This window comes from Embiotoca jacksoni, unplaced genomic scaffold, assembly GCF_022577435.1.
Source record: "Embiotoca jacksoni isolate LCO1_2020_lvr unplaced genomic scaffold, fEmbJac1.0.p SCAF_19, whole genome shotgun sequence".
Classification (NCBI taxonomy): Eukaryota; Metazoa; Chordata; class Actinopteri; family Embiotocidae; genus Embiotoca; species Embiotoca jacksoni.
The window spans coordinates 9086785-9110694 of NW_027185329.1; the positions used below are offsets into that span (position 1 = coordinate 9086785).

Consider the following 23910-nt stretch of genomic DNA (forward strand, 5'->3'; position numbering starts at 1 on the left):
AAAAGAGAGATGAGAGGATGAGAGGAGACGCACTAACCCACTTATAGGCAGAAATGTGGAAGTTCATTTCACTGTCTTCATGTTTATCTGGCTTGGTATTCAGAGGCCTATCAGTGGGTCTGTAATGACAACGGTATAATGCCCCGTCTGACCATTTGTCACTTATAGTGCTTCCCACCGTGCCCTCAGCTGTCCCTCTCCCTTCCTTAAATAATAGAAACTCTTGTTACAATCTCTTGCTCCCTTTTACATAACACTCATCAATACATGCTAAGAGTTCTCTTTATATATGACAGGCATTCTCATTCGACAGCCCCGCCGCTGTTCCGCAGAATTGGGTGCTGTCGTTATCTCCGCACCCGGGGACTTTAATTTGAATGGACATTTTAGCCCAATTAAGTGGGCCGGTGAGCATTTGTGAACATCCCCATCAGCTAATAGCGACCATTGTTCAAATGAGCATACTCCCAGTGCAGTTATCCAAGGCCTCTCCAATCCAACAGAGCATATGCCGCATCGGCAATGTGTGCTCAGTGACCCCTAGTGCTGAGGAATGTAAAATATGGTTTTACAGAGTGTGTGTGCGCATCGTGTGCGTTTGTGCTTTAAAGCCTGTAGGTGATGAGACAGCCTCACAATGACGTCCCAGAACTCCCCGGGGCACGGAGTGTCTCGTTTTGTCATTATCTTCATTGGTGCCTGGGGTTTAATTGGCAAATGGGGCCAAAGTAATGAAGCAGCACAATTTAGTGGATATCTACAGTACTGTCTATCTCCAAGCAAGCCTTCCCCTTTGCTGCTAGTACTCACATTTTCTCTCAAACATTTGTCCTTATTTATTTTCTATGCTTCTGTCTGTTGCAGTTAAAAAGCTGGTAAACTTTTATAGTTGGTGATCATCACAGGATTTTGACCAGCCATGAATAAATATAAATAATGTATAAACCAATCATCCCATGATTGGTCGTTATATGAATTCACATTGTTACTATTCAGGCAATAACAAAAGCTGCTGCAAATGAAAGTACTGATGTACTGAGTTTCTCTGGGTTTACTTTTCAACATATCTCTCATATATTATCATTTATTTTGTCTCCATCTCTGTTTCTCTTTACTTTCACCCACCAATACAGCATCACATACCGCACTTCACACCCCCACATAATTCTGTCAGAAAAAGCGACTTCCACATTAAAGCATGTACAAATCAAACACTTTCTCGCAGACAGCGACGCACACTTGCAAATCCCACGGACACCAGCCAGTCACTCGTATGCATCGGCAGCCTACTTGTTTCTCCAGATTACAGCGACGACTGTAACAACCGTGCCCTCCCCCTCACAGTACTGCGGGAACTACACAGCGTGCACACACACACACACACACACACACACACACACACACACACACACACACACACACACACACACACACACAGAGCACACTCTTAAACACAATCAGACATGCCTGTACCTCCTTCCTGCTGTGATGAATGACATTTGGAGACAGTGGATCAGAGCACCACCCGCTAGGTTTAATTAGTCATTGTCACAAATCAATTAGGGAGGGGGTACGAGAGGGGTTTGATGTCTTCATCTCTCTGCACTCGTTTGGCGCCACTGGCGTGACGTCCTCTCACAGAAGACGTCAGTAAAAGGTAAACTCACCAAAACTCATTTCAGCAACTTTTATTTTGCAGAATCGAGCTTGGTGCTGTTTATAGGCTGACGTGTATTATTCTTCTTTCTGATAAAAAAAAAAATAAAAAAAATAATGACAGTTTATATTGCCTTCTGATTGTAAATAATGACCTATCAGCCTTTTACTATATCACAGAGAAAGAACCAGATGTTTGGAAACAGAACAAAAACTTTCTTTTAGAAAAATGATTGTCTTTTTTCATTTTGTGCTCAAATCATTTTTTCCATTCCCTTTATTTCTCACACATTCACTGCAACAAAATACCTGTATTCAATGGATCAAACCTACCATTTTTGGACAATGTGCTCCTTTCTTACCACTGAGAAACCCTGTTCATCTAATTTAATCTTTCAGCCCTTGTGAAATCTATTTGCCCTCACTTGATGGGCAGCTTGGCCACATCCCATCAAACCGCATCTCTTGGCCACATGTCCAGTTAACGTTGTCGCAGATGGCTCCTTTCTGCTTGAACAGTTGGGGAGACCTGAGTCTATCCGGACATAACATCGGCTGGCCGTGGCCTCAGAGGACTTCTCCTCTGGACCAGATAAGATTTTGAGCTGTCACCGCACTCCTCAGAGCTCTGACTCAAATCAGCTCCGGCTCCGCAGCTGTCAGCCAAGAATGCGGACACTTTTCCACACCTTTCACTCCCAGTGCCTCAGCACCGAGGCGCAGACAAAGGAACCTTTCAGAGTTACTTTTCACCAGCAAACATAAGCTGGTTTCTGCCTTCTCTCTCTTGCTCTGTCTTCTCAGTGGGCCTTCCAACTAGTGTTCATGAAAGCTTAGAGATAGCAAATAAATGTTCTTATCCCTGATCTCTATAACCATTGATATGGGGCTTGGCAGAAGGGGTTTCTCAGCAGTGGCAGCGGAGCCTGACACCCACGGTCAACCAGTCTGCTTGTGAGCAGAGCTGTGGCGCTGATTGGTATTTGGTGGCAGAAGGGAAGGTCTGCTCAGATCTGAGAATGTTTGTCCTACTTTTTTCATGTCTGTTTGGCCTGAAAACCATTATTGAGTCCACCCAGTAGAAAGCCGTAGTGTGCTGAGGGTAAACTGTTGGTAAAAAAAAAAAAAAAAAAAAAATGTAATATTCCTTTTGTGTTTTACTTCATGGCCTTTTATCATTTTGCACATTGTATGTTTTCTGTTTCCATAGCCTTTTCTGTTGCATTATAGCCTTTTGAAACCATTTTCCTTATGTTTACTGTTCTTTACAGATTCTGGTCTGAGCAGTCCTCAGAGCGAAGCAGATTTTGACTATGAAAGTTAGTCTCTATGCTTTTAGAATTTGCGTACCAGCTTTCTGTATATATATATTTTTTTGTTTTGTTTTGGGGGTTTTTGAGCACCGCTTGCCTCAATTTACAAATACATAATTTGCATTTGTTTTTTGTTTTTCACATGATGCAGCAAAATTGAAGCACTAATTAATTTCATGTTGGTTTCTATTGGTACACTGAGCTTTTTTTTCCTTTAATTGGATGTCAGTCACGATATTCACTCGGGCTGTTGGCTGTGCATTAATCCACCATGCATAAATAACCTGTGCAATCACTTCTGCTCATGTATTGAGTTCATGGTTGAGAGATGTTTTTTTTTTGTGGGTTTTTTTTCGCAAAAGTACAATCTGTGTTAGTTCCTCTTTCTCTTCCTCACCTCCTTGTTGTTGTTCTCCCTTCTTCTCCTTCCTCCTCCTCCACCACCACTGCTCCATTTCCATTCTGAACCAACGGGATCTTTTCTGTGCTCGGAGATAACGAGCAGAATTAATTAAAGTGGTAGCAAACAATGGCTCGACATTTGATCAACCCCTCTTTCTGCTCACTGCAAAAGAATCATCCAAAAGAAGAGCAGAGTTTCTGGTTTTACTCCTTCCTCTCTTTTTTTCCCTCCTTTATTTCCCTTGCTTACCCACAGACAGACATCTTCCCTTTTATATGGAAATATGTAACATCATAAATAGGCTTTTGGAAAAAACTGGTTTGGCTTATCAAAAAGAATCATTATATTTCTGAGGCGCATCGACTGCGGATCGGGAGATTGGAAATGTGTAATTAGACGCTATTTTTTATTTTTGTGTTCAGTGATCACGCTGTTGATTGCAGTGAAAAATGGAAGAGTCTGTACGTGGGTAGGAAAACGCTGTAGGCGAGAGGGGCTGTGTTGAAGAGCGGGGTGAGACTCGGGGTAGGGAATAAGAACAATTTGTCCTTGGCTGACTTTGCACAGCTCAGGTCACAGCAAAGCTTAGTTTAGAAACTCAATCTTTTCTTGGATAAACACGGCAATGTGCCTTCAATGCATAATGACGAAATTAATAACAGAATCAGGGTGCAATTGGCTCATTTGTCTTGAGAACAAAACAAACGGGTGATTTTGGAAGAGTCCTCCGACAGAGAGAGAAACAGTTTAGCTTTAGCTGCTGTAGTTATAAGTGTTGTTTTCAGATACATTTCTGAAATCCTTTTGCTAAACTTTGAGGGAATAAACAAACACTGGCATGTGTAACCTTCAGCCTGTCCCACAGGCAGTGCATCATGGTTTATTTGGATGTATATGTCAACGCTATCTCTCCAATCATAGCAGCCACTTATACATGCAGACAGTAATGTGGGCAGAAAACACAAACTGAAAGGAATTGATGGAGTTTGTCTGTAACTCTCGCACACTCATAAATACACATAAAGACACACACATAGAGTCAAGTACACAGCCACACATACACAAACCCAACACAAACATTCTTTGATCTCCCCTCAAACAACCCGCTCTTGTTTTCTCAAGGAGAAGTAAGGGCCCCCTCATTTGCATACGCATTTACTTATTTCACTCATAGCTGCTGATACCTTTTCCCTTTGAATTTGAGGCTGGTAAATTGACAGCTGAGTTTAATTTGCAATATTTCTTATTTTTCTTGATGCCCATCACAATGAATTCCTACACCAGAAGTGATTAATAACAAGTAGTGTCACTGCGATCTGCATGCTTTGTTAGCTCATAGAGAAACTCAAGTATGCAAAAACAAACACAGCTTTATCCTAATACATTCATATATTATGAGTTCTCCCATTAACTACCAATGTTTTATTTGACCTTGCGTTAAGGTATTAAGCTGTAACGGAAATTCAATTAAAAAATAGAAGAAAACTATTAATTAGTTCATCGTTTAATGAATGATCAATTCAGAAAAGCATGTGATTTTGTTTTACAACTCTTGTCGAGTACTCTGTCCATTCATGTCCAGAGGTTGTCACGGCATTCAGTGTCAGTGTCTCCATTTATCTCTTATATGCATTGTAATCTTCGTGTAATTGAGAGTGGCGCATTGTTCTCTCTGTGTAAAATAAATTACCATCACTAATGAAGACTGTCAGCACGGAGAGAGTCTGGCTCCCCGTCTTAAGCGCAACAAAAGCAACCAAAACACGGCTGACCCCGTGACATTGGAGGGATATTAAGCATTGTCAGAAAAGGAAAAATTAAGGATGGTTAATGTGATTATGCCGATTTGCATGCCCAATTGAAGCTTGGGTAACTTTTTTTTTTTTTTTTTTTTGTGAAGAGCTTTCAGCATTACGTTGACTTTTGACCCCAGCACTCAGCAGGAAAAGAGGCCTCTTACTAAAAATATGAAAGTGTTAAGTATTCCCAGGCTGCATGCAGGGACAGAGCCACGATCTATGGCTGCTCCATATTCCATTACATGGCCTCAGCATTATGCTCCTAAATGGATTAGTGACTGGAGTGCACAGCAGTGCTGATAATATTATTGCAGCAGCAACACAATATTCAGTGGATATTGGAGCGAGCCAAAAAAAAAAAAAAAAAAAAAAGTATGTCACACTTTCCCCTCGAAAGAGAAAAGCTCGTTCTTGTAGCGAATTCCTCGGGATAAATGGCAGAAGGATTTGGGAGGAGCGGTATTGGACATGCAACTGAGAATGGTTATTTGTGATATTGAAAGGTAAGGGGTGTTTATCTCAGAGCTAGTGTTCACTGGGTTGAGGGAACGAGCAGATGAAGGAAAAGAGGTATCTTGCTTGCTTTGCACTAGCTGGCTGGAATGGAGCAGCTCACTGTGTCACTCAGCATCCCTCACACTCCTAAACCTCCTTATCCCCCTCTCACCTCCCTTCCCATAAGCCCCCAGGTCAGGGCTCGATTCAAGAATAAGCTGCTTTTTATAGAGGCAACAGTAAGAACTGGTCACCATGCTTACAACACAGCACATCAGGGGCATTACAGATTAGGGATACATTGAAGAGATGTGTTAGGTCTGGTCAGGATCAGAATACCATTTTAGAGTACCTTTCTTCAAAATTAAAATAAAAAATACTTTACTTTTATACATTAATTTCTAGATAGTGAGAAATAACTAAGTCAACAGATTTTTTTTTCACAGAAAAAACATCTGAGACTTATTTCCAGCATTATATTTACTACCGACGAGTGATCCAGTATTGAATTCTCCTCATTTTGTTGATAGCAGCCATGCCGAAAGCAAATGCTACTTTTGATTGTCTTTAATAAAAAAGTACAAGGAATTATTATTCTGTCCACATGAGAATTCCATTGATTGAAAGAGTAAAAAGGGTCTGTTGTGTTTCTTGTCTTTGATTTCTACATCAAAATCTTATATTTTTCATCTTCTGTCATAAACTAATTCCCCAAGCTATTCAGATCATTGAAGCCTCTGAACGTTTGAGCCGTAATTGGCTACACTCAGCAACTTTTGTTTCTATTGGTCCATCAGTCCGTCAGCATCATGATCATTATGGGAATTATTAAAATTTGGTCTGGGGGGGTGTATGCTACGAGCTTCTCTGGCAGATCATCAGTCAGCCCCGCTCGACAGACGTAGCTGTGTTTGAGCTCTGGCCTGGTCCATTCAAGTGCCCGTAACTTCACCCGTCAATACATGTTTGCTGTGTGTGGCATTCACCATGTTCTGCTCAAAGCTTCCTCATCACTAAATCCCAAATGCCATTGTTTTGTCATTCTCACCTTTTAATGGTGTACGTGTGTCATTTTCACGTGTTGAAGCTGTGCCCCGTCTATTGTACTAATCAATTTTCTTTCTTTTCTTCTTCTTTGGTGAATTTCTCAATTTTTTTTTTGGCGGGCAGGTATGATGAATCATCCTCCTATACCTATCTCAGAGCTGGCTGAACACACAGAACTTCTCAAGGCCAACGACAACCTCAAACTCTCCCAGGAATACGAGGTGAGTGGGTCAAAGGTCAAAGTTGCCTCAGAGTATTGATTTCTGTCTGATTGTGTTTTCATTGGAAAGGGACAAGTGAAGTCCCCCTCTGCTATTCTGTATGCAGGTGTTTCTTCTTTGAGTCAGTTATCCCTGTTTGTTGGCAGTGCTATAGCCAGTGGCGCTTCTGCAATTATGAAATAAATATCAGTTGTTTTCAGCTGTGTATTTCCTCACATATATTTGCAGCCTCAACATGGCAGAGCAAGACAATTGTCATTTTCAATTATATAAAATTCCCCTCAGTGGGTTGTTGCAACTCCTGAACTTCCAAATGCAATTTTCTCAAATTCTTGGCTAAATAAAAGAATCATTCTACTGTAATACACCCAGTCCTACATGAAGAACCATGGTTGTGAAAACAGTGGCTGAATAATTCTTCCCAAAAAGAAAATATGTTCTTTTGTGATCCACAAAATGTGTCTGCTTATTTAGAAAAATGGTATTCAGCTGAGGAGGATAGAAATACTAATGAACTGCTCACCAGGAAACTAATTGTATTTGAAAAATGTTTTTCACCTTTACAGATTGCAGGTTCAGTTGTCTTAAACATTTACTTAACAATATTTTATAAATGGATCAATTAGGGGATAAATAACTACAATCAATTTCTTCACACACAAACAGACACACACACACACACACACACACACACACACACACACACACACACACACACACCAGTACACTTAGACTAAAGATTTTCTTTCTTCAACAGAGGAGATATAGTCCATTTTTTATTTATTTTTTTTACTAAGAACTCCACACTAGCAGTCAGGCTTTAACACAGTACGTGTGTGTGTGTGTGTGTGTGTGTGTGTGTGTGTGTGTGTGTGTGTGTGTGTGTGTGTAGAGGGGGTAACTGAGCTGTCTGAGCTCTGAGACCACGGCGGTTATAAATGACACCAGAGTTGATTAGAAATCAGGAGCGCTGAATCAGCTCTCGTTTGCATACAAGCAATATCCCTCCTCGCCATCCCTAAATCACTGTGCCTGTCGCCTCGCTGCACGCTAGGCTGCGGTAGGAAGCATAGATTGCCGTCATCTTGCCTGCTGGTGGATGTTGGTGGATAATGACTTCTCATAGTAATCCAGTATTTCCTGGGTATCTATTATTCATAAATCCACATCCGGGCTGTATACCAAATGGACAAGCTTGTTCCATTTGGTGGGGAAGAGAGACGAGAGACGCGATGCCAAAGTTGACGCTTTGCTACAAGTACAACTTCTAATGACTTGGCTTTGAGAGAGCCTTAAACCGCCCGCTCCTCTATTTCTCCTCTCTCTTTTCTCTCTGTCCACCTCCCCCCTCACACAACTACCCCCCAGGAAAAATAAATGACCAAATTAAATAGAGAAGTGTAATTTTAATTTTGTTATTTTCTTGATGAATGGCTGCTCGTCCTGGCGCCCCGGCTTGCCAAGCGCAGCTCTACGGGGCTTTGACTGATTGGTTTTTAGCCAGGCGGGATGTGAGAGCCGAGAGGAAAAATGGAGGTGAGAGGGGAGAGAGGAGAGAAGAGAGAGAGATGAGGTGGAGAAGCTCGGTTAATGATGAGGATTCAGTGAGGGGGGAGAGAGAGGGAGCAGCTGGAGAGTGGAGATGAGGAGGAGATAATCTGACACACAAACGGCAATGAAAAGGCAGCCGCAGTTTTAACTGATGATACCGCAGCCGCAGAGTTTATCTATTTATTGTCAGGCAGTTAGAAACACTGTCCTGCAAACCCTGTCTTCTTGATAAGAGCTGTCATTCATCTTCAGACACATCATCAGAAGGAGGAGGAAGAGAAAGAAATTCTAGTCTGTAGAGCAGGAATTTTAAAAATATATTATTGTATCAGATTTTAAATCATTTCTGGAAATAGTTAGTCCTCAAAAGTCAGCCCTGGACTTCAGCCATAACCATTTTCTAAATGCAATTTATGAGAAAAAAAATAATTCAAGTTTGAAATACGCAAATGTGGTTTTAAATTTTTGACTTGAGAGATGTTTTAGCAAAGTGACCCCAATGCTTTTATGCACACACACACACACGCACGCACGCACGCACGCACGCACGCACGCACACACACACACACACACACACACACACACACACACACACACACACACACACACATACACACACACACACACACACACACACACACATACACACACACACACACACACACACACACACACACACACGTAAACACACACATTTCAGCCGTAACATAATTTGGAAATAGCAGGAGAGTAGGTGGAGGATTGTTTAACAGAACGGGGTGGTGTAAACATCAGAGAGGAGATGGTAGATGAGGAAGAAGATAAAGAGAGAAAAAAAAAGTGGAAGACTTTGAAGATAGAGAGATGCTGATAAGGAAAACGGGGACAAAGAGAGGGAGAGACAAAACAGAGGGCAGAAAAAAAGAAAAAGATGAGGCTGAAACAGGGGTAGTTTCTCATTGCTGCAGTGATTGCATGCCGATTGCATGTTAGATCGGGGTTTCCAACTAGACTTTAACTTCGGCCTCTCTCTCCAGACCCAACTGCAAATATCGTTGAAGCCTCCATCCTCACACAAACGGAGAGCGAGACGCCTACAGCAAACAACAAATTGTAATGGAATACTTAGCTATTCTGACAAGGGAACAGAATATTTATCTTGAGGTCTTGTATTTTAAAAAGGCGGCTGAATTTGTCTTTGTACCCGAGTGACGGGCCTCGCTGCACGTGCCTCCCATCGAGCGGTGGCGAGAGCTGCCTTCTCCATCAATATTGTTATTTGTCATTATGCACCCGCTACATTAATGATCTGCACAGAGTACCGTGTGCAGCTGCTGTATTTAAACCAGTCAGCAAGTAGATTTCCACGATACCGTGTTCTTTTTTCTTTTAGGGCTATCACCCTCTCCATCTCTCCCTCTCCCCCTCCCTGTCTTCTTTCTATGATAACACTGAGGTTGTATTGTTATTGCTCAGCTCCTCTCACGGCTCCTCTGATTGCTTCTTTATGTGTGCATGTTCTGCTTGTCTCTACCCCCCACCAGTCTATTGATCCAGGCCAGCAGTTCACCTGGGAACACTCCAACCTGGAGGTGAACAAGCCCAAAAATCGTTATGCCAACGTCATCGCCTACGACCACTCCCGTGTTATCCTGGCTCCCATCGAGGGTAAGGCTCACACTCTGCACGTTAACCACATCTGACGTGAGCTCAGCTCACTGACTCCATCTGAGGATGTACCAAATAAAACTGCAATTTAAGTAGTAAGGACTTTGTACTGAATATATATAATGAGCCAGCTGGCAGTGAAGGCCAAACTAACAGTTCATAGCAGTGCAAAGTAGAAAAATGCTGAATACAGTCAATAGAGTAGAACGCTGTATATTGTTGTACTGTAGAATGCAATAGGACGAATTAGAAATGTTAGATGTCTGGACTAAACAGGACTAGATTATTGTGATGTTGCTGAATTCATACATAACCCTGAAAGAAAAGTGAACAGGAAGAGCTGCACTACCGAGCTGCATTGCACAAGTATTGCTCCTGGTCATGAATGAAGGTAGAATAAAACAAAAGTGCAACCGAAGGAAATGCTTTATAGGGTGTGAAGTTTAGATTCAGTTCAGCAGCAACTAGTGAATTTTCTAGAACAAAAGTAAATTTTGTTGAGCGTTAAACTGTTTCAGCTCAACTTGGTTGTGAGCAGCTAAGCAGTTTATGCAGTTGAATTATTTTGGGGGTGAGGTGAGGACTTGTTTCAGCTCATCTTTGGGCCCAGCACTCAGATCTCACACTCAAAGAAACCCAGGACTTAGACCAGTGTTTTCAACGTCCCATTTGTCTTATCCGATTTACCCTTCTGTCTTGACTTTCCTTTAACTGCCCATAGACATAATATACTGAGAATCTCGGAGCCAGAAAAACTCTTCCTCTGACTCCTAAATCTCAAGGGACATTGTCAGAGGTAGTCACCCTTCACCGCTGACATTGTTCTGGCTTCGCATCACCAGAAGAGCTCCCGACTCCTCAGTAATGCCAAACTCCTTACTTCGGAGCTTTTGTGCGAGCTAACTGCTCAGAATAGATTTCCACAATCTCGCAATAGTCAGGCCAATTTGAGGGTGCGACAACATGCATAACAAAATTATCCCGGGGAAAAAAAAGGCCTCGTCCATAAATACATAAATTAATCAAGTCTGAAATTTCTATTTTACACTGCAGTGATTTTGCTATTAGTCGCAGCAGTAGAACAATTCATGCACACCACCATTCTCTGTTCACTTAGCTATGACTAAAGCCAAGGCACCACAGTCAAATTGTGCGACGTGGTATCCGTTTTAATGACATTTGCCTTTCTTTTTTCTCCTTTACTTTCATTCTTTCTTTCTTCTATTTTCTCCCGCTTTCCTTTCTTTCTCTCTCTCCTTCCATCTTATTCTTCCTCTCCACCTTGTACTCGCTGAGTCTCAGCTCTTAAAGTAGCCTAGTCGAGTGTTTCATTGTTTGTCACTTGAGCGAGAAGACGTCAGTCAAAGAGACGGCACTGTCCAACACAGATGCCGTCACACTGGAGTCTCTTTTCAAATGGAGGGATCGTAGTATGCTAAACGGAGACGGGTGATGTTTTGTCTTATTACTGTCAGATGCTCCGTGTTAGACCAATTCTAATCGCAACATTATCTTGTTAACGTTTTCCGTTTTGGGGCTTAAACCTTTTTTCTAGAACAGCTCAACATTACTGAGCTTGGAGTGATTCTGCAGGACACTCAAGGACAACTTGAGTTTTTAGCTACTCGTGATGAGTGGATGCAGGATTTTTCCATAAAGCTTACAAGTGATATTAAAACATTACACATCCTTCCACAGAGCAATGCAGTTGGGCTCCTTATGGCTAGATTTAGGAGACCAGCGTCTTTAACAGAGCGTGTTGACAGGCTGAGAGGGATGGTTGCTAGATCTACCTCCAGGCTGTGTGTGTGGATGAGTGGCTGATTTACTCTTCACTATCCTCCATCTTCAAGCACACCCCGCCTGTGGTGGTGGTAAATCAGATGTACGCTGCTACACCATATCTACAGAAACCTTGGCAGAATCGCAGAGGTGGAAAACAGAAAATGAGTAATACATTGAGTTGTGACAATGAGGCAGTAGCTGTATTGGAATCCATTCAAATAAAAAAAACAGCTGTGGCTTCCTTCAGCTCTAATATAACAGAAAGGCTATGATACTGACAGTATTTGTTGTATAATGTACGAAATTACTGTTGTCAAAATAAGAACTAAGATCTACTCAGAAACTATAGTCTACCATATCTGTAGGCAGTCACTTATAAGTGGAGAGTTAAAAAATGTTTAACTGAATTTAGACAACTTTTTCACTTGTTTGCTTTTTTTTTTTAACGGTCTAAATTCTTCACATTTACATGCATACCTTCATTGGCTGGGGAACAATGTCAGTGTGTGTGAAAGCTGAAAAGTATCGAAGCAGATGGCACAAAACAAAAGAATTATTGGAAGTACAAAATTATTGAAGTAAAATAATGAAAAGAAGTTTTATAAATTGAAGAGGTGAATGGCTTAAAAGATGAAAAGACATCAAGTTCCATCTTTTAAAGTCTTTTTTTTGTGTGTGTCTGTGTGTATCTAGGTATAACAGGTAGCGACTACATCAATGCCAACTACATTGATGGCTACAGGAAGCAGAATGCCTACATCGCCACGCAGGGCCCATTACCGGAGACATTCGGGGACTTCTGGAGGATGGTGTGGGAACAGAGAGCAGCCACTGTTGTCATGATGACCAGGCTGGAGGAAAAATCACGGGTACGTCTGCTCAACATAGTTTTGAACTTACTGTAGGGTGCACTCTGCTTTTGAGCTGGCGTCCACTCCAGTGACCCCACAAAACGCTTTAAAATTATTATTTCTTAAATAAAAATAAAATCAATGCTCCACAAGACAGGACAAGTCCAATAACCAGCCGCTGTAAATGGCACTGCTTTACGTTGATTTCCCAGTTGCATGCGTGAACTCCACTGATAGGTAATCAGACTTAATTTTCTTGAGACGGATTGCTTTCAGAGAACTGTAGAAATTTGAATAGGGTGGTTAAAGCAGCTGGGGAGGGTGATAAGGCAGAGTTAACTCAAAGACTGCGCACATCTGATAAGTTCGGCTGCCTATCCACCGGGAGAATCTTCACAGACTCGCGGCCTCAGTTTTCTCTCCTTATTTGCAGTGGAAACGACAAGCTGTTGCACGTTCCCTACAGTGTTGAGAAGCAAGACAAGTTGTTGCACTTAGATTGCACAGTGACGGAAGCTAAAATTAAATTTGAAGCAACAGAGTGCTCTGGAGTCTTTGCAGTAGTACCTGTGACCAGTGCCTCCCACCACCATCTGTGTGCCGATAGTAGAAGTTAGAGGGAAAGACAATGGCTTGGTTTCAGCGGGGAGGAATGACATGTCAGGGTGTGATCGCACTTGTCCACTTTCATTTGTTTTTGTTTGTTTATTGTTGTTGTTGTTGTTGCTTTTCTGTTTATGAATTCAATTTAAGGGGGTAGAAGGAGGTTTATTCTCTGGGAGTCTTTGGAAAAGGCTCAAGTGTGGTGTGCTTGACACTTTCTACTTTAAGTCCACTACATTTATTTAACTATACCCAGTCACATGCAAAGTAGCTGAAATTAGCTGCACCTCAACCAGCTACATCATCAAAATTCTGCTAACACATTTATTTATTGTATTTACATTTATATATTGTTTTATATGATATACTTATCATGAATGTTTGAATTATTTTAGAGTTATCATTGTATTTGTTATATGCGAATGTATTTCATGCCCAGAGGCGGATGGAAATTAGCAAATAAATGTATTTGCTAATAAATATAAATTATTAGCAAATACATTATTATAAATTATAAATGTATTGCACCATTTCTGGTGCAGTACATTTATTGTGCACTGTCCCTGTTTTAAATATACCAAATGAATAAATAAATAAACATTTATGAATTAGTGACGAGAATCCAGTAATGTATTTCAAAATAGTATAGCCCCCAACAGAAATCATCCTGCTGTAGGAGTATATGTTGCTACTTAAAGTACGTTTTGCGTGCTGATACTTATCTGCTTTTATCTATGATTTTGAATACAGGACTTTTATGTGTAGCACGTGGAGTATTTTTTTTTATCTTGTTGGATGGATACTTTTACCTCCATCGCTGCCTAAGGATGAGTCGACGGTGATGCTGTTGTTTTCTATCGAGGAGTGGACTTGTCTAAATGTTGAAAAGCCAACTGCGATGTTTCAGCCTGTCAACTCAAACCTGTGTCAACATCAGGCTTACTCACCCCAGGTGTCTTCACTCATTTTCCCTGCCTCCATCCCTTTTCAATTGTTTACCTATCGGCCATCCTGACATGCGCATTCCGCTCCTGTCAAACGTGATCAAGATTAGCAGGCGGTAGAAGTTGAGTGTCAGCTCGAGCAGGAAATGGGAGAGAAAGCTGGAGAGCAAAGCATCTCCCTCACTAGCTGTCACATCTGATCAGTTATCCACTGGCGCATCACGCCCAATATTGAATGACTCTTTATTAGGTGGGCTGACGGCGAGGGGAGGGTGGGATAGCAGGTGTTATGTTTTCAAATATACTGGACAGCCACTGGACAAGAAACATAAAATAATAAATGCGTCGTAATGATCCGAAATCATAAGAAAATTGATCATGTGAAGTGACTATCCTTACATCTCGAATAGCCATGTTTTATATCACTGGTGAATGTTGTTGTTTCAGGGAAGCACGCAGGCAGGATTTGTGTAAGGTTGGTTAAGTTATGAGAGCGGAGTTCCTGTGACAGTCACATCTGTTCACTGTGCATAGTGCTGTTTCTCAAACGTGAATTAGAGAGAAGCTAGCCTGGTGTTTCTGTCAACACCGCCTGGTATTTTAATCCACGAGGGGGAGATGGGGGGGGGGGGGGGTTTGCATTATGAGCGGTGTGTGAGCCAACACAAATTTTTCCAGTTATGTGCGTGATGTTGTTTATTAGTGAACAACGGCATTTGATCAAATGTGTCCTATTGCAGCTAATGCATGTGCCTCGCTCTCTGACTTCCTCCGTTCCCAGATTAAGTGTGACCAGTACTGGCCCAGTCGCGGCACAGAAACCTACGGTATGACCCAAGTCACCCTGTTGGACACCATAGAATTGGCGACTTTCTGTGTCCGCACTTTCTCCTTGCACAAGGTAAGAGGATTTCTCTCTTTCCCCCTCTCTCCCGCTCTCTCTCTCTCTCTCTCTCTCTCTCTCTCTCTCCCACACACATACAAACACAAGTACAGTATGTACCTACATCTTTGTTCTCTTTGTTCAAGTGATACTGTAACAAACCAGGAAGGCCATACAGAGAATTGTAAGGTGGTGCTTAAACATGTCACAGCAAATAATAACATTTTCTATAGAATTTCACGAGAATAACCAACAATGTCTTTATTCAGTGCCTGCACAGTAAACGGAGAGCCGATTCAGAGGACACGGCTTGGAAAAATCCAGACATAAAGTTTACACAGGCAACAAAAAATAATGGTATAGACGGTGTTTTGTTGTTTCCATTTGATGCACAGTAAACCCTTCGTCTCCATTGTCCTTCCAATCCACCCATTTTACCTTCTTCAGCTCTCTCTCTCTCTCTCTCTCTCCTCAATAGATCATCTGTTTATGTGCATCTGCCAAATTGGAGCACTTAGGTAAAGTGAGCAGAAGAGAAACTCAATATACATAATTGGCAGACTGCTCTCATGCTCCTGTGCGCACACACACACACGCACACACACGCACGCACAGCCTCACACACTCAAATTCAAACACTGATACACAGCGTCTCCACAAAGATGAATGTTTTGCACGTGCAAGCTCACATGTGTGCTTGTGTACAGTCATGTGATAAGTTACGTTACATGTATAAATGCATATAAATGCGTACATGCATAAATATGATGCACCACGCAGACAGAACTAACATGCAATAGGATGCACTTAAATGCAAAGTTTCACACATAGACCTTAAAAAGAAGAAAGAAAGGACCCCACTCTCACTCAGTCTCACTAGTCTTGCAGTCTTGCAATAGGAGCTGTTAGAAGGCGTAGCAGAGAACCCACCACTCGACGGATTAGACATTTCTGGAATTTTCCTCTTAACCAGACAGGGCCACGCTAAAGTCGCCATGGACTGTTTAGCTGGATTGTCAGCTGAACAATGAATGCTGAGGCAAACCAGTGGCAGTTAAAGATAGCGACATATCAACAGCCCTGGTGCTTTAACCCTTTAACCCCTAGAGGCCCCCAATTGGTGGCCAGGGTGAAGACTTAGCAAAACTATTATTAAAATATCGACAAAAAACTGATATTTACACATCTGAACAAATCTCACAAGTGTTCCCTTTATTATTAATTTTTTTTTTTATTATTATTATTATTTTTTTTTTATTATGGTTGCAGAAATATACTCTTTTTATTATGGGTATGCAATTTTCGAGCAGGGGCCTAAAAAAAATAGGTGTGTTTTTAAAAGGTTAAAGCTGGCTGGTTGACATTCGGGGCCATTTACATCCTGCCGCTCTCAGCCTCGATCAAACCCAGCAATACGTTTCTTTTTCTATCTGTCCTTTCCCTCCTCCTTATAACCGGAGCCACTGCTGTGATTTCTCACTGAGCCGGTTTTACTTTGGTGGATTTGTGTGAAGTGTGAGGTAGCAGGTACACATGCTGCGCTTCTACAAAGCCACCACTGTGGTACCTATCTATATGTGTGTGTGTCCCACAGTGATGCAGAATTGCGTCTGATAAATCCTTCACACACAAACAAAATCGAATTTAAAGAAAAGCAGCAGCCAAGTATCGTCTGCCTCCCCTGCAGGAACAGGGAATGTCCAAAAAAAACACACAAAAAGAAGTAAAATAAGAACTAGGTCAGTTTGCTTTTAATTATCACACTCATTTATTCATTTATGCAGCAAGGAAAAATTCCCTCTGTCAGGGAAGCAGAAGCACTGCACTGAAATGCAAACAGTACCTCCATTAGAGGATGTTCTGAGAGGGAGGAGAGGAGAGGAGGGCAGAAAGATTCAAGGGAGTGTTTTCTTTTCTGTCCCTCTCCCTCTCTCTTCTTATCCGTCTCAAAAATCTTTCTGTGGATCCCAGCTCGTAGGTTTGATGCTTCATGAGTTGAGTTAAAAACGGGAGCTGACAGACGGATGTGTAATGTGGGTGTTTGCTGTTTGTATCGTAGATATCTCAAGTGTTCTCAGCAGCAACATGAAAACAGGAGGATATAAGCCCCAGCACTGTTCAGTGTGGAAACGACCCATTATTTGTTGAAATGTGTTGGGTCTATATGTCCGGCTTTATTTGTTTGAAATTGTCTTCCAAAGGCAACTTATGACCTCAGAAGCAACACTGCAGCAAAAATCGATATCATCTATTAAACACATGCCCTTCAAAGATAGCTGTCCTTAGTGTTTTTGTTGTTGTAGATTTGTTGTGGAAGCGGTCAGCATTCACTCATCTAGGTTACAAAGCGTAATTTTTCCCCAGTAAGGAAAAAAAGCCATATGATGATATAAACACTGATATTTATTCAAAATACTGTTAAATGCAAATTTTTTTCAGTCCTAACATATCAAGCTTGTTAGTAGGCGTATGCATCAGCTGAAAGACTCGAAACACTGGAGGGTTGCTCATGTACACCAAGACATCTGCCTGCATAGTATTTGCACTGTACAGGCTGAAAATGTTGGGCAGAGCGAGGTTACCTCTGTCAATGTTTTAAGCACATTCTCTGGAGCCAGATGGCATCCTGTAGATTAAGGTAAATTAAAACTCTCATTATACAACACCTAGAATTCATTGAACAGTACACCATGTCTGTCCCAGCTGTGTTGCGAGAGCAGCTCGGGTACTCTGATAGAAGCAATGTGTGAGTCAGTTCAAACACAGGTCTGAAACTTCACCACACCTCTCTCTGTGCTTTCTAGAACGGTTCCAGTGAGAAGCGAGAGGTTCGTCAGTTCCAGTTCACCGCGTGGCCCGACCACGGCGTACCAGAGTACCCAACCCCTTTCCTGGCCTTCCTCCGTAGGGTGAAGACTTGCAACCCGCCCGACGCCGGACCCATCATCGCTCACTGCAGGTCGGTTTGTAATGTTATTCTGGTTAAAACACTCTTTTTTGCCTTTGGATCCAACATTTTTAAACCTTAATATAACAGAAATATATAAAGTTATGTCCGGATGAAACAGTTTTGTGCTTTAAGGGAACTTAAAAAAAATATACCTTAACTCAAGACATGGAAGGACACACGCATCCCTGTTTCAATAGTGCCTTTATTATGTTACATTATTATACATCCATGAGCAAACAGGATGGCAGAGCTATTCCCTGTGTGTTTGGTATTATACATTACATAACACACATTATACAAACACACGCTCTCTTTCTAACGCGACCTCTCTCTTTTCTTTTCTCTGTTGGGTCACATCCTCTTCCTCTTTAAGGCCTCCTTCTTCCCTGCTGTCATTCTCTCCACCTTTCTCTCTTTTCTCTCTCTCTGTCAAAAGCCTCACAGTAATCCCTCCCCATCTTTCCTGCTTCTCCCTTTTCGCTCCTTGGTGCTTCCTCCTTTTTTACAAGCGATATTTCTCAAATGGCTTATTCAAATTGAAACCTTCCTTTTTGTCAAGATAAGAAGACTTCAGTGAGTCTAAAGCACTACACAGTGAAACTGAAATTTGACAGCTTTTTTCGCTGAGTCTCCGTCACTGTCCTCCTGCTGCTCTGTGTCATTTGTCATTGTTTCTCTATTCCCTCTCGAGCGATCACAACATCTCTCTGTTTTCCTCGAACTACTCAATTATTTAAAGTATAACACCACAACAAACATTACTGTGCATACCTTATATAATCACCTATGATTTTAATATTTTAGTAGGTAGAACAGCAGTAAATTGCAGTGACGTTCCATACACAACACAAATGTGGCTCATTATTAAGAAAGTAAATATTCAGTGCCACAACGCACTGAGAATATATGACTGTAGAAATAGCAACAAGGGAGAAGTTAATTTCTGTTTCACAAACAGAAATGAACTTCTGTCAACTTCATGCCTTTCTTTCCTCCTTTAGTGCGGGTGTCGGCCGGACAGGCTGCTTCATCGTCATCGACGCCATGCTTGAGCGCATTAAGCACGAGAAGACGGTCGACATTTACGGCCATGTGACGCTGATGCGCTCACAGCGGAACTACATGGTTCAGACGGAGGACCAGTACAGCTTCATTCACGATGCCCTGCTGGAGGCGGTGGCGTGCGGAAACACCGAGGTGGCTGCCCGGAGCCTGTATTCCTACATCCAGAAGCTGGCCCAGGTGGAGAGCGGCGAGCATGTCACCGGCATGGAGCTAGAGTTTAAGGTACAGGAAATGGAGCTGTTACCTTAGTAACCTGGTCGTCCTTTTTAAGTACATTACTGGGTTTTACACAGAGTTTACGCTCTAGCTCTTCTTTTCAATAGTAAATCCTGACAACATATCACAAACTGTTTCAGATTAACTTTAACTACTGCTGGCATGGAAATGACAGGACATCCTGTTTGTAGTGTTTCGCAGTCTGTTAGTCACCTGGCAAAAAAAAGTTGACCTTAAGCCAAAACAGTGGCAAAAACATATGGGCATGTGTTCAATGTCTGAAATAACTTTCCACTCACTAGTATTCTCCATAACCTTATAATGAAGACAGCACTGTTATGTATTTCTGTCACCTTGTTTTAAGCCTCTGTAAGCCTTATAAATGAGCTTTTCTGCCAGCTTTATCTACCCAGAAGTTATTTTGGATGCGAATCTAATTTCTTTGGCTTTCATATTTTTGTTCTTCTGCTTAATTAGGACAGAAAATGGATGGTTACTGCTGTGACTGGGGGAACTCAGAGAATATCATTTCAGTCAGACAAACTGAATTCGTAGTCAGACAAAAGGCTGGTTGAATGTCTCTTCCATCTTGTTGCTCATGAAGACATAATGGTAACACTGATAGAACACAGTGTCAGCTTAAAGAGTGCAGCTATTGAAGTAAAGACACTTCTCTTGAAGATGTAATACCTTTCAGGCCCAGGTAAATAGAATATAAATTAAACCTGTCTTATTTACATGGCAGCTATTTGTCAATTGCTGCCAAAGTAATAGGATCCCAGATGGACTTGAGAGCCAATCTCCTTTAGGCTCTTGAGCCTCACTTCAATAATTTCATCACTCGGGTACACACTGCGTGAATCATTATTGTGTTTTTTACCAAAGCTAGAAAATGGAAATATCGAAGCCGTTCACTTCGTTCGTTTTTGAGGATTTGGAATAATATGCTTAAGCAAAGAAATTGTGTTTAATCTAGCAGGCACAAGACAAAGGATTTTTGGCTGAAAGCAGCATGGATTTGAGTTTAGGTTCAAGAAAGACTATGCTTTCATTGGAGATATTCATGACAAATGCAGGAGGTGAGGATAGACCTCTGGTACAGTGTTTACATGGATCTCCAGTAAAGATCTTAACAATCATCAACTTATAAACTCTCCTCAGCTTCTGCGCTCCAGTCAGGATCTGCTGACCTTGAATTGCGCACACTCTCAAATCATCCATCATCTTCCCATCGCCATTCATCAACACGGCCCCCCTGCTAGGAAACAATAATAGGGCCGGTGTGTTTGGACTTTTTTTTTTTTTTTTTTGACTTACTGGCGCACAACAGTGATAGAATCTCCATCGCCATCTGTAACGGGGATAATGCTGAGCTGGCGTCAGGAGTCGAACTGGGATTAATAACGTCCACACTACAGTCAGGATAGAAGAGGGAGCTATGTGTGTGTGAAGAGGGGTGGGGGAGCTTAGTAATTAATACTTGATGATGACAAATGGAGGTGGATGGCAGGGCAAGTGGAGGGAGGAACGTTTGGCTAATGAACAAAGGGACGACTGTATGCTAACTTGGCACTAAGGAAGTGATTCGACAGAATACTGCGCTATAGGGAGGGGTGGGAGGGCGTTGTAATTCTCAGGTGGGATGCAGAGTTAAGCCATGACTGGTGGGATTCGCAGGAGTTCAGCATGGGGAATGAGTACAGAAGTCGTGAAGCGCTTGCATATGTGCATGAATACCAAGCATGTTCAGGGAAAGACTTGTGCACATAACCGGCTTGCTGAAAGAATTCAGCAACATGCAGTACATGAATTACAAGACAAACAAAGAAGAGAGCAACTGGGCTACTGGGATCCATTTCAAATTAAATAGCAAAAGCAATTATTTGGAATTCAACAGCTGAGTTTTAATTGGGATCCAAATGCAAACAAGAAGAATAAAATCCTCTTGTAGTTTCAAATAAAAATGATGAAAAATTAAATTACAAAAAGTTCACAAGGCATAGTATGCCATTGCAGCCACATCATAAGCATAATTAATACAGTCAATTAAGAATTACACGATGAAGAGACTGTACTAGAAAGATAATGGTTGCTGGGGCTGATGCCATGTATAATAAATGAGATTTAGTATGTTTTAATTAAAGATTAATAATGAAAATTCCTGGACCTTCTGTCATCAACTCAGCCGTTTGTTTTTTCTGTCAGAGCTGTTTTTTGGTCTGAATATCGACTTATATGAGGTCATGTTCAGAGAAGGTACGGGAACTGAAGGGAGCTGTGGTCCTGCTATGTTTTTGGTCCCTGGACAACTCCTTTTGTAAACCCTGGTTTCCAATATATAACCAAGTAGGATTATCCCTGCTGTGATATAACATGACTAATCTGTGTAAGGCATGGTCCAACTGACCAGATATACTGTACTATAAATGGGAAGGAGCTGGCATCCATCACCAGAGGTACCCTAGGTGCGTCTCTGCCCTGTTGGATGACAGGTTGCCAGGTTTGGCTCAGTTCCTTGCACCCTCTGTGGTGTTCAGTGGTGTAGCTGAAGGCCTCTTTAGCACTGCCAGGCCACCCCGAGCCTTTCCAGGTGCCTTTGTGAAACACAGATCAAAGGAGAGGACAGTAGCAAGGGATGAAGGCGAGGGAGGATGCTGGACGGACTCCAAGTAGTCAGTGGCACAGAGGTACTGGTGCTGTAGGGGGAATCGGAGAGAAAGACAGGAGAGTACTCTAATGGGAAGAGAAAATGGAAAGTTGGACCCCTTTCACACAAAGACTCAAGGATGAACACTTTGACTTTTTGTGTTTTGACAACCATAGACAGACAAGGAGTCCGGGAAATATATCTGCACTCCCGCCTACTTTTTCAGCGGGGTCAGTTGCAGCTTATTTCTGCTTCTCTCTATTGCCTCTCTCGGTGCTGCTAGTATCATCAGTGCACCATGCTTTTCTCTGTCTGTAAGGGGCCCTAAACAAACTAACAAGCAAAAACACACACATGTTGTTTGTTGAGACACCGAAGCCAAAAGGATGCGATCATAAGACTCCCACTGAGGTCCTTATGACGATGCTGATGAAGCAGTACAGCTTTTCATTTGATCATTATGCAGTGTGTGTGTGTGTGTGTGTGTGTGTGTGTGTGTGTGTGTGTGTGTGTGTTTGTATTTCTGAACATCCCTGTGTGAGTCTATGTTTTATGCACACATACCACACTGCCATTATCAAAGGCGCGAGTGACCCACTTTCAGACGAGTTTTCTGTTTCGTATAGACTTGATCCAGGGGCTTGTTAAGTCTGTGTGTGTGGCATATTTTCCATCGTTGCAGCTGACCCTGCAGGACTCCACAAGTTGCAAACGGGAATAAAGTTTTTGACTTGCTCCCCAATAAATATATTCTTGATAAACAATGTTCCTTTGAAGCCGGGCCATCATCGGTAAAGCATGGGTGAAAGATCAGATCGCATTGGGTCTGCTTTATTAATTTGTCATTGATATTCTCCACTTTGTATCAGTATCGTACCTGTCCTCCTCTTCCTCCTTCCTTTCTCCACCTTCTTCTCCGTCTCTTCTTTCCTGTCTTCTTGTCTCATGTCTCTTCTTTCCTTTTTTATCTACCATGGCTGTTACAAATTCTTCCTCTTCCCCTCCTCACTACACTTCCTTTTCATCTTCTTTCTCCTGCTCTATAGCATCCATTCCCTGCTCTCTGGGTATCATTTTTTGTGCTGTATTTTTGTATCTCACTCTCTCTCTCTTTACTTTACCATTATTGCTTCCGTGCACTAAACTATCCCTCCATCTCTCCCCACCAGCGTTTGGCCAATTCCAAAGCCCACACGTCGCGCTTCATCAGTGCCAACCTTCCCTGCAACAAGTTCAAGAACCGGCTCGTCAACATCATGCCCTACGAGACCACGCGTGTCTGCCTGCAGCCAATCAGAGGCCTGGAAGGATCTGACTACATCAATTCCAGCTTCATTGATGGATACAGGTAGGAGGGGGGCTGAGATGACAGGAAACGTGCACGCATGAGGTTTGTGGGAGGTCATGTAACTACAGTGTTTTCTCTTGCTAGGAAGCATCTTTGATCATGTAAAACATAATAATTAAACAGAGGTTGTTGTCAATAAGAGAATTTGGAAGCATATTTCTTATTTGCTCTTAGAAATCCACAAGGTAATTTGTATTAATCAGTAAAAAACAGTTCCTCTGTGTTTTTTTAAAGTTGTGTCACAAACGACCACGAAGTTTTTGATGTGAAGTTGTGTTCTCAGAATCATATTTAACATGGTTTTACTGTATAAACAGGCAACAGAAGGCCTACATCGCCACACAGGGCCCTCTGGCAGAGACTACAGAAGACTTCTGGAGAATGCTATGGGAGAACAACTCAACTATTGTAGTCATGTTGACCAAACTTAGAGAGATGGGACGGGTAGGACTTTGATTTATGTTTTTTTTTGTTGTTGTTGTTTTT

At 41.9% G+C, this 23910-nt stretch overlaps 1 protein-coding gene across 8 annotated transcripts in view; it reads left to right on the plus strand.

The window, feature by feature from the left end:
- ptprsa (protein tyrosine phosphatase receptor type Sa) overlaps nt 1–23910 on the plus strand; it is a 228639-nt gene that overhangs the window by 192291 nt on the left and 12438 nt on the right. For 4 of the 8 annotated variants that reach the window (XM_069153384.1, XM_069153385.1, XM_069153389.1 and 1 more), the window contains 9 exons: nt 2928–2975; nt 6837–6934; nt 10009–10132; nt 12611–12786; nt 15097–15216; nt 18003–18157; nt 19150–19435; nt 23246–23424; nt 23742–23868. In XM_069153384.1, coding sequence (XP_069009485.1) covers nt 2928–2975; nt 6837–6934; nt 10009–10132; nt 12611–12786; nt 15097–15216; nt 18003–18157; nt 19150–19435; nt 23246–23424; nt 23742–23868 — 1313 coding nt within the window. The remainder of the gene's footprint in view (nt 1–2927; nt 2976–6836; nt 6935–10008; nt 10133–12610; nt 12787–15096; nt 15217–18002; nt 18158–19149; nt 19436–23245; nt 23425–23741; nt 23869–23910) is intronic. The other 4 variants (XM_069153386.1, XM_069153391.1, XM_069153390.1 and 1 more) reach the window with 1 other exon arrangement.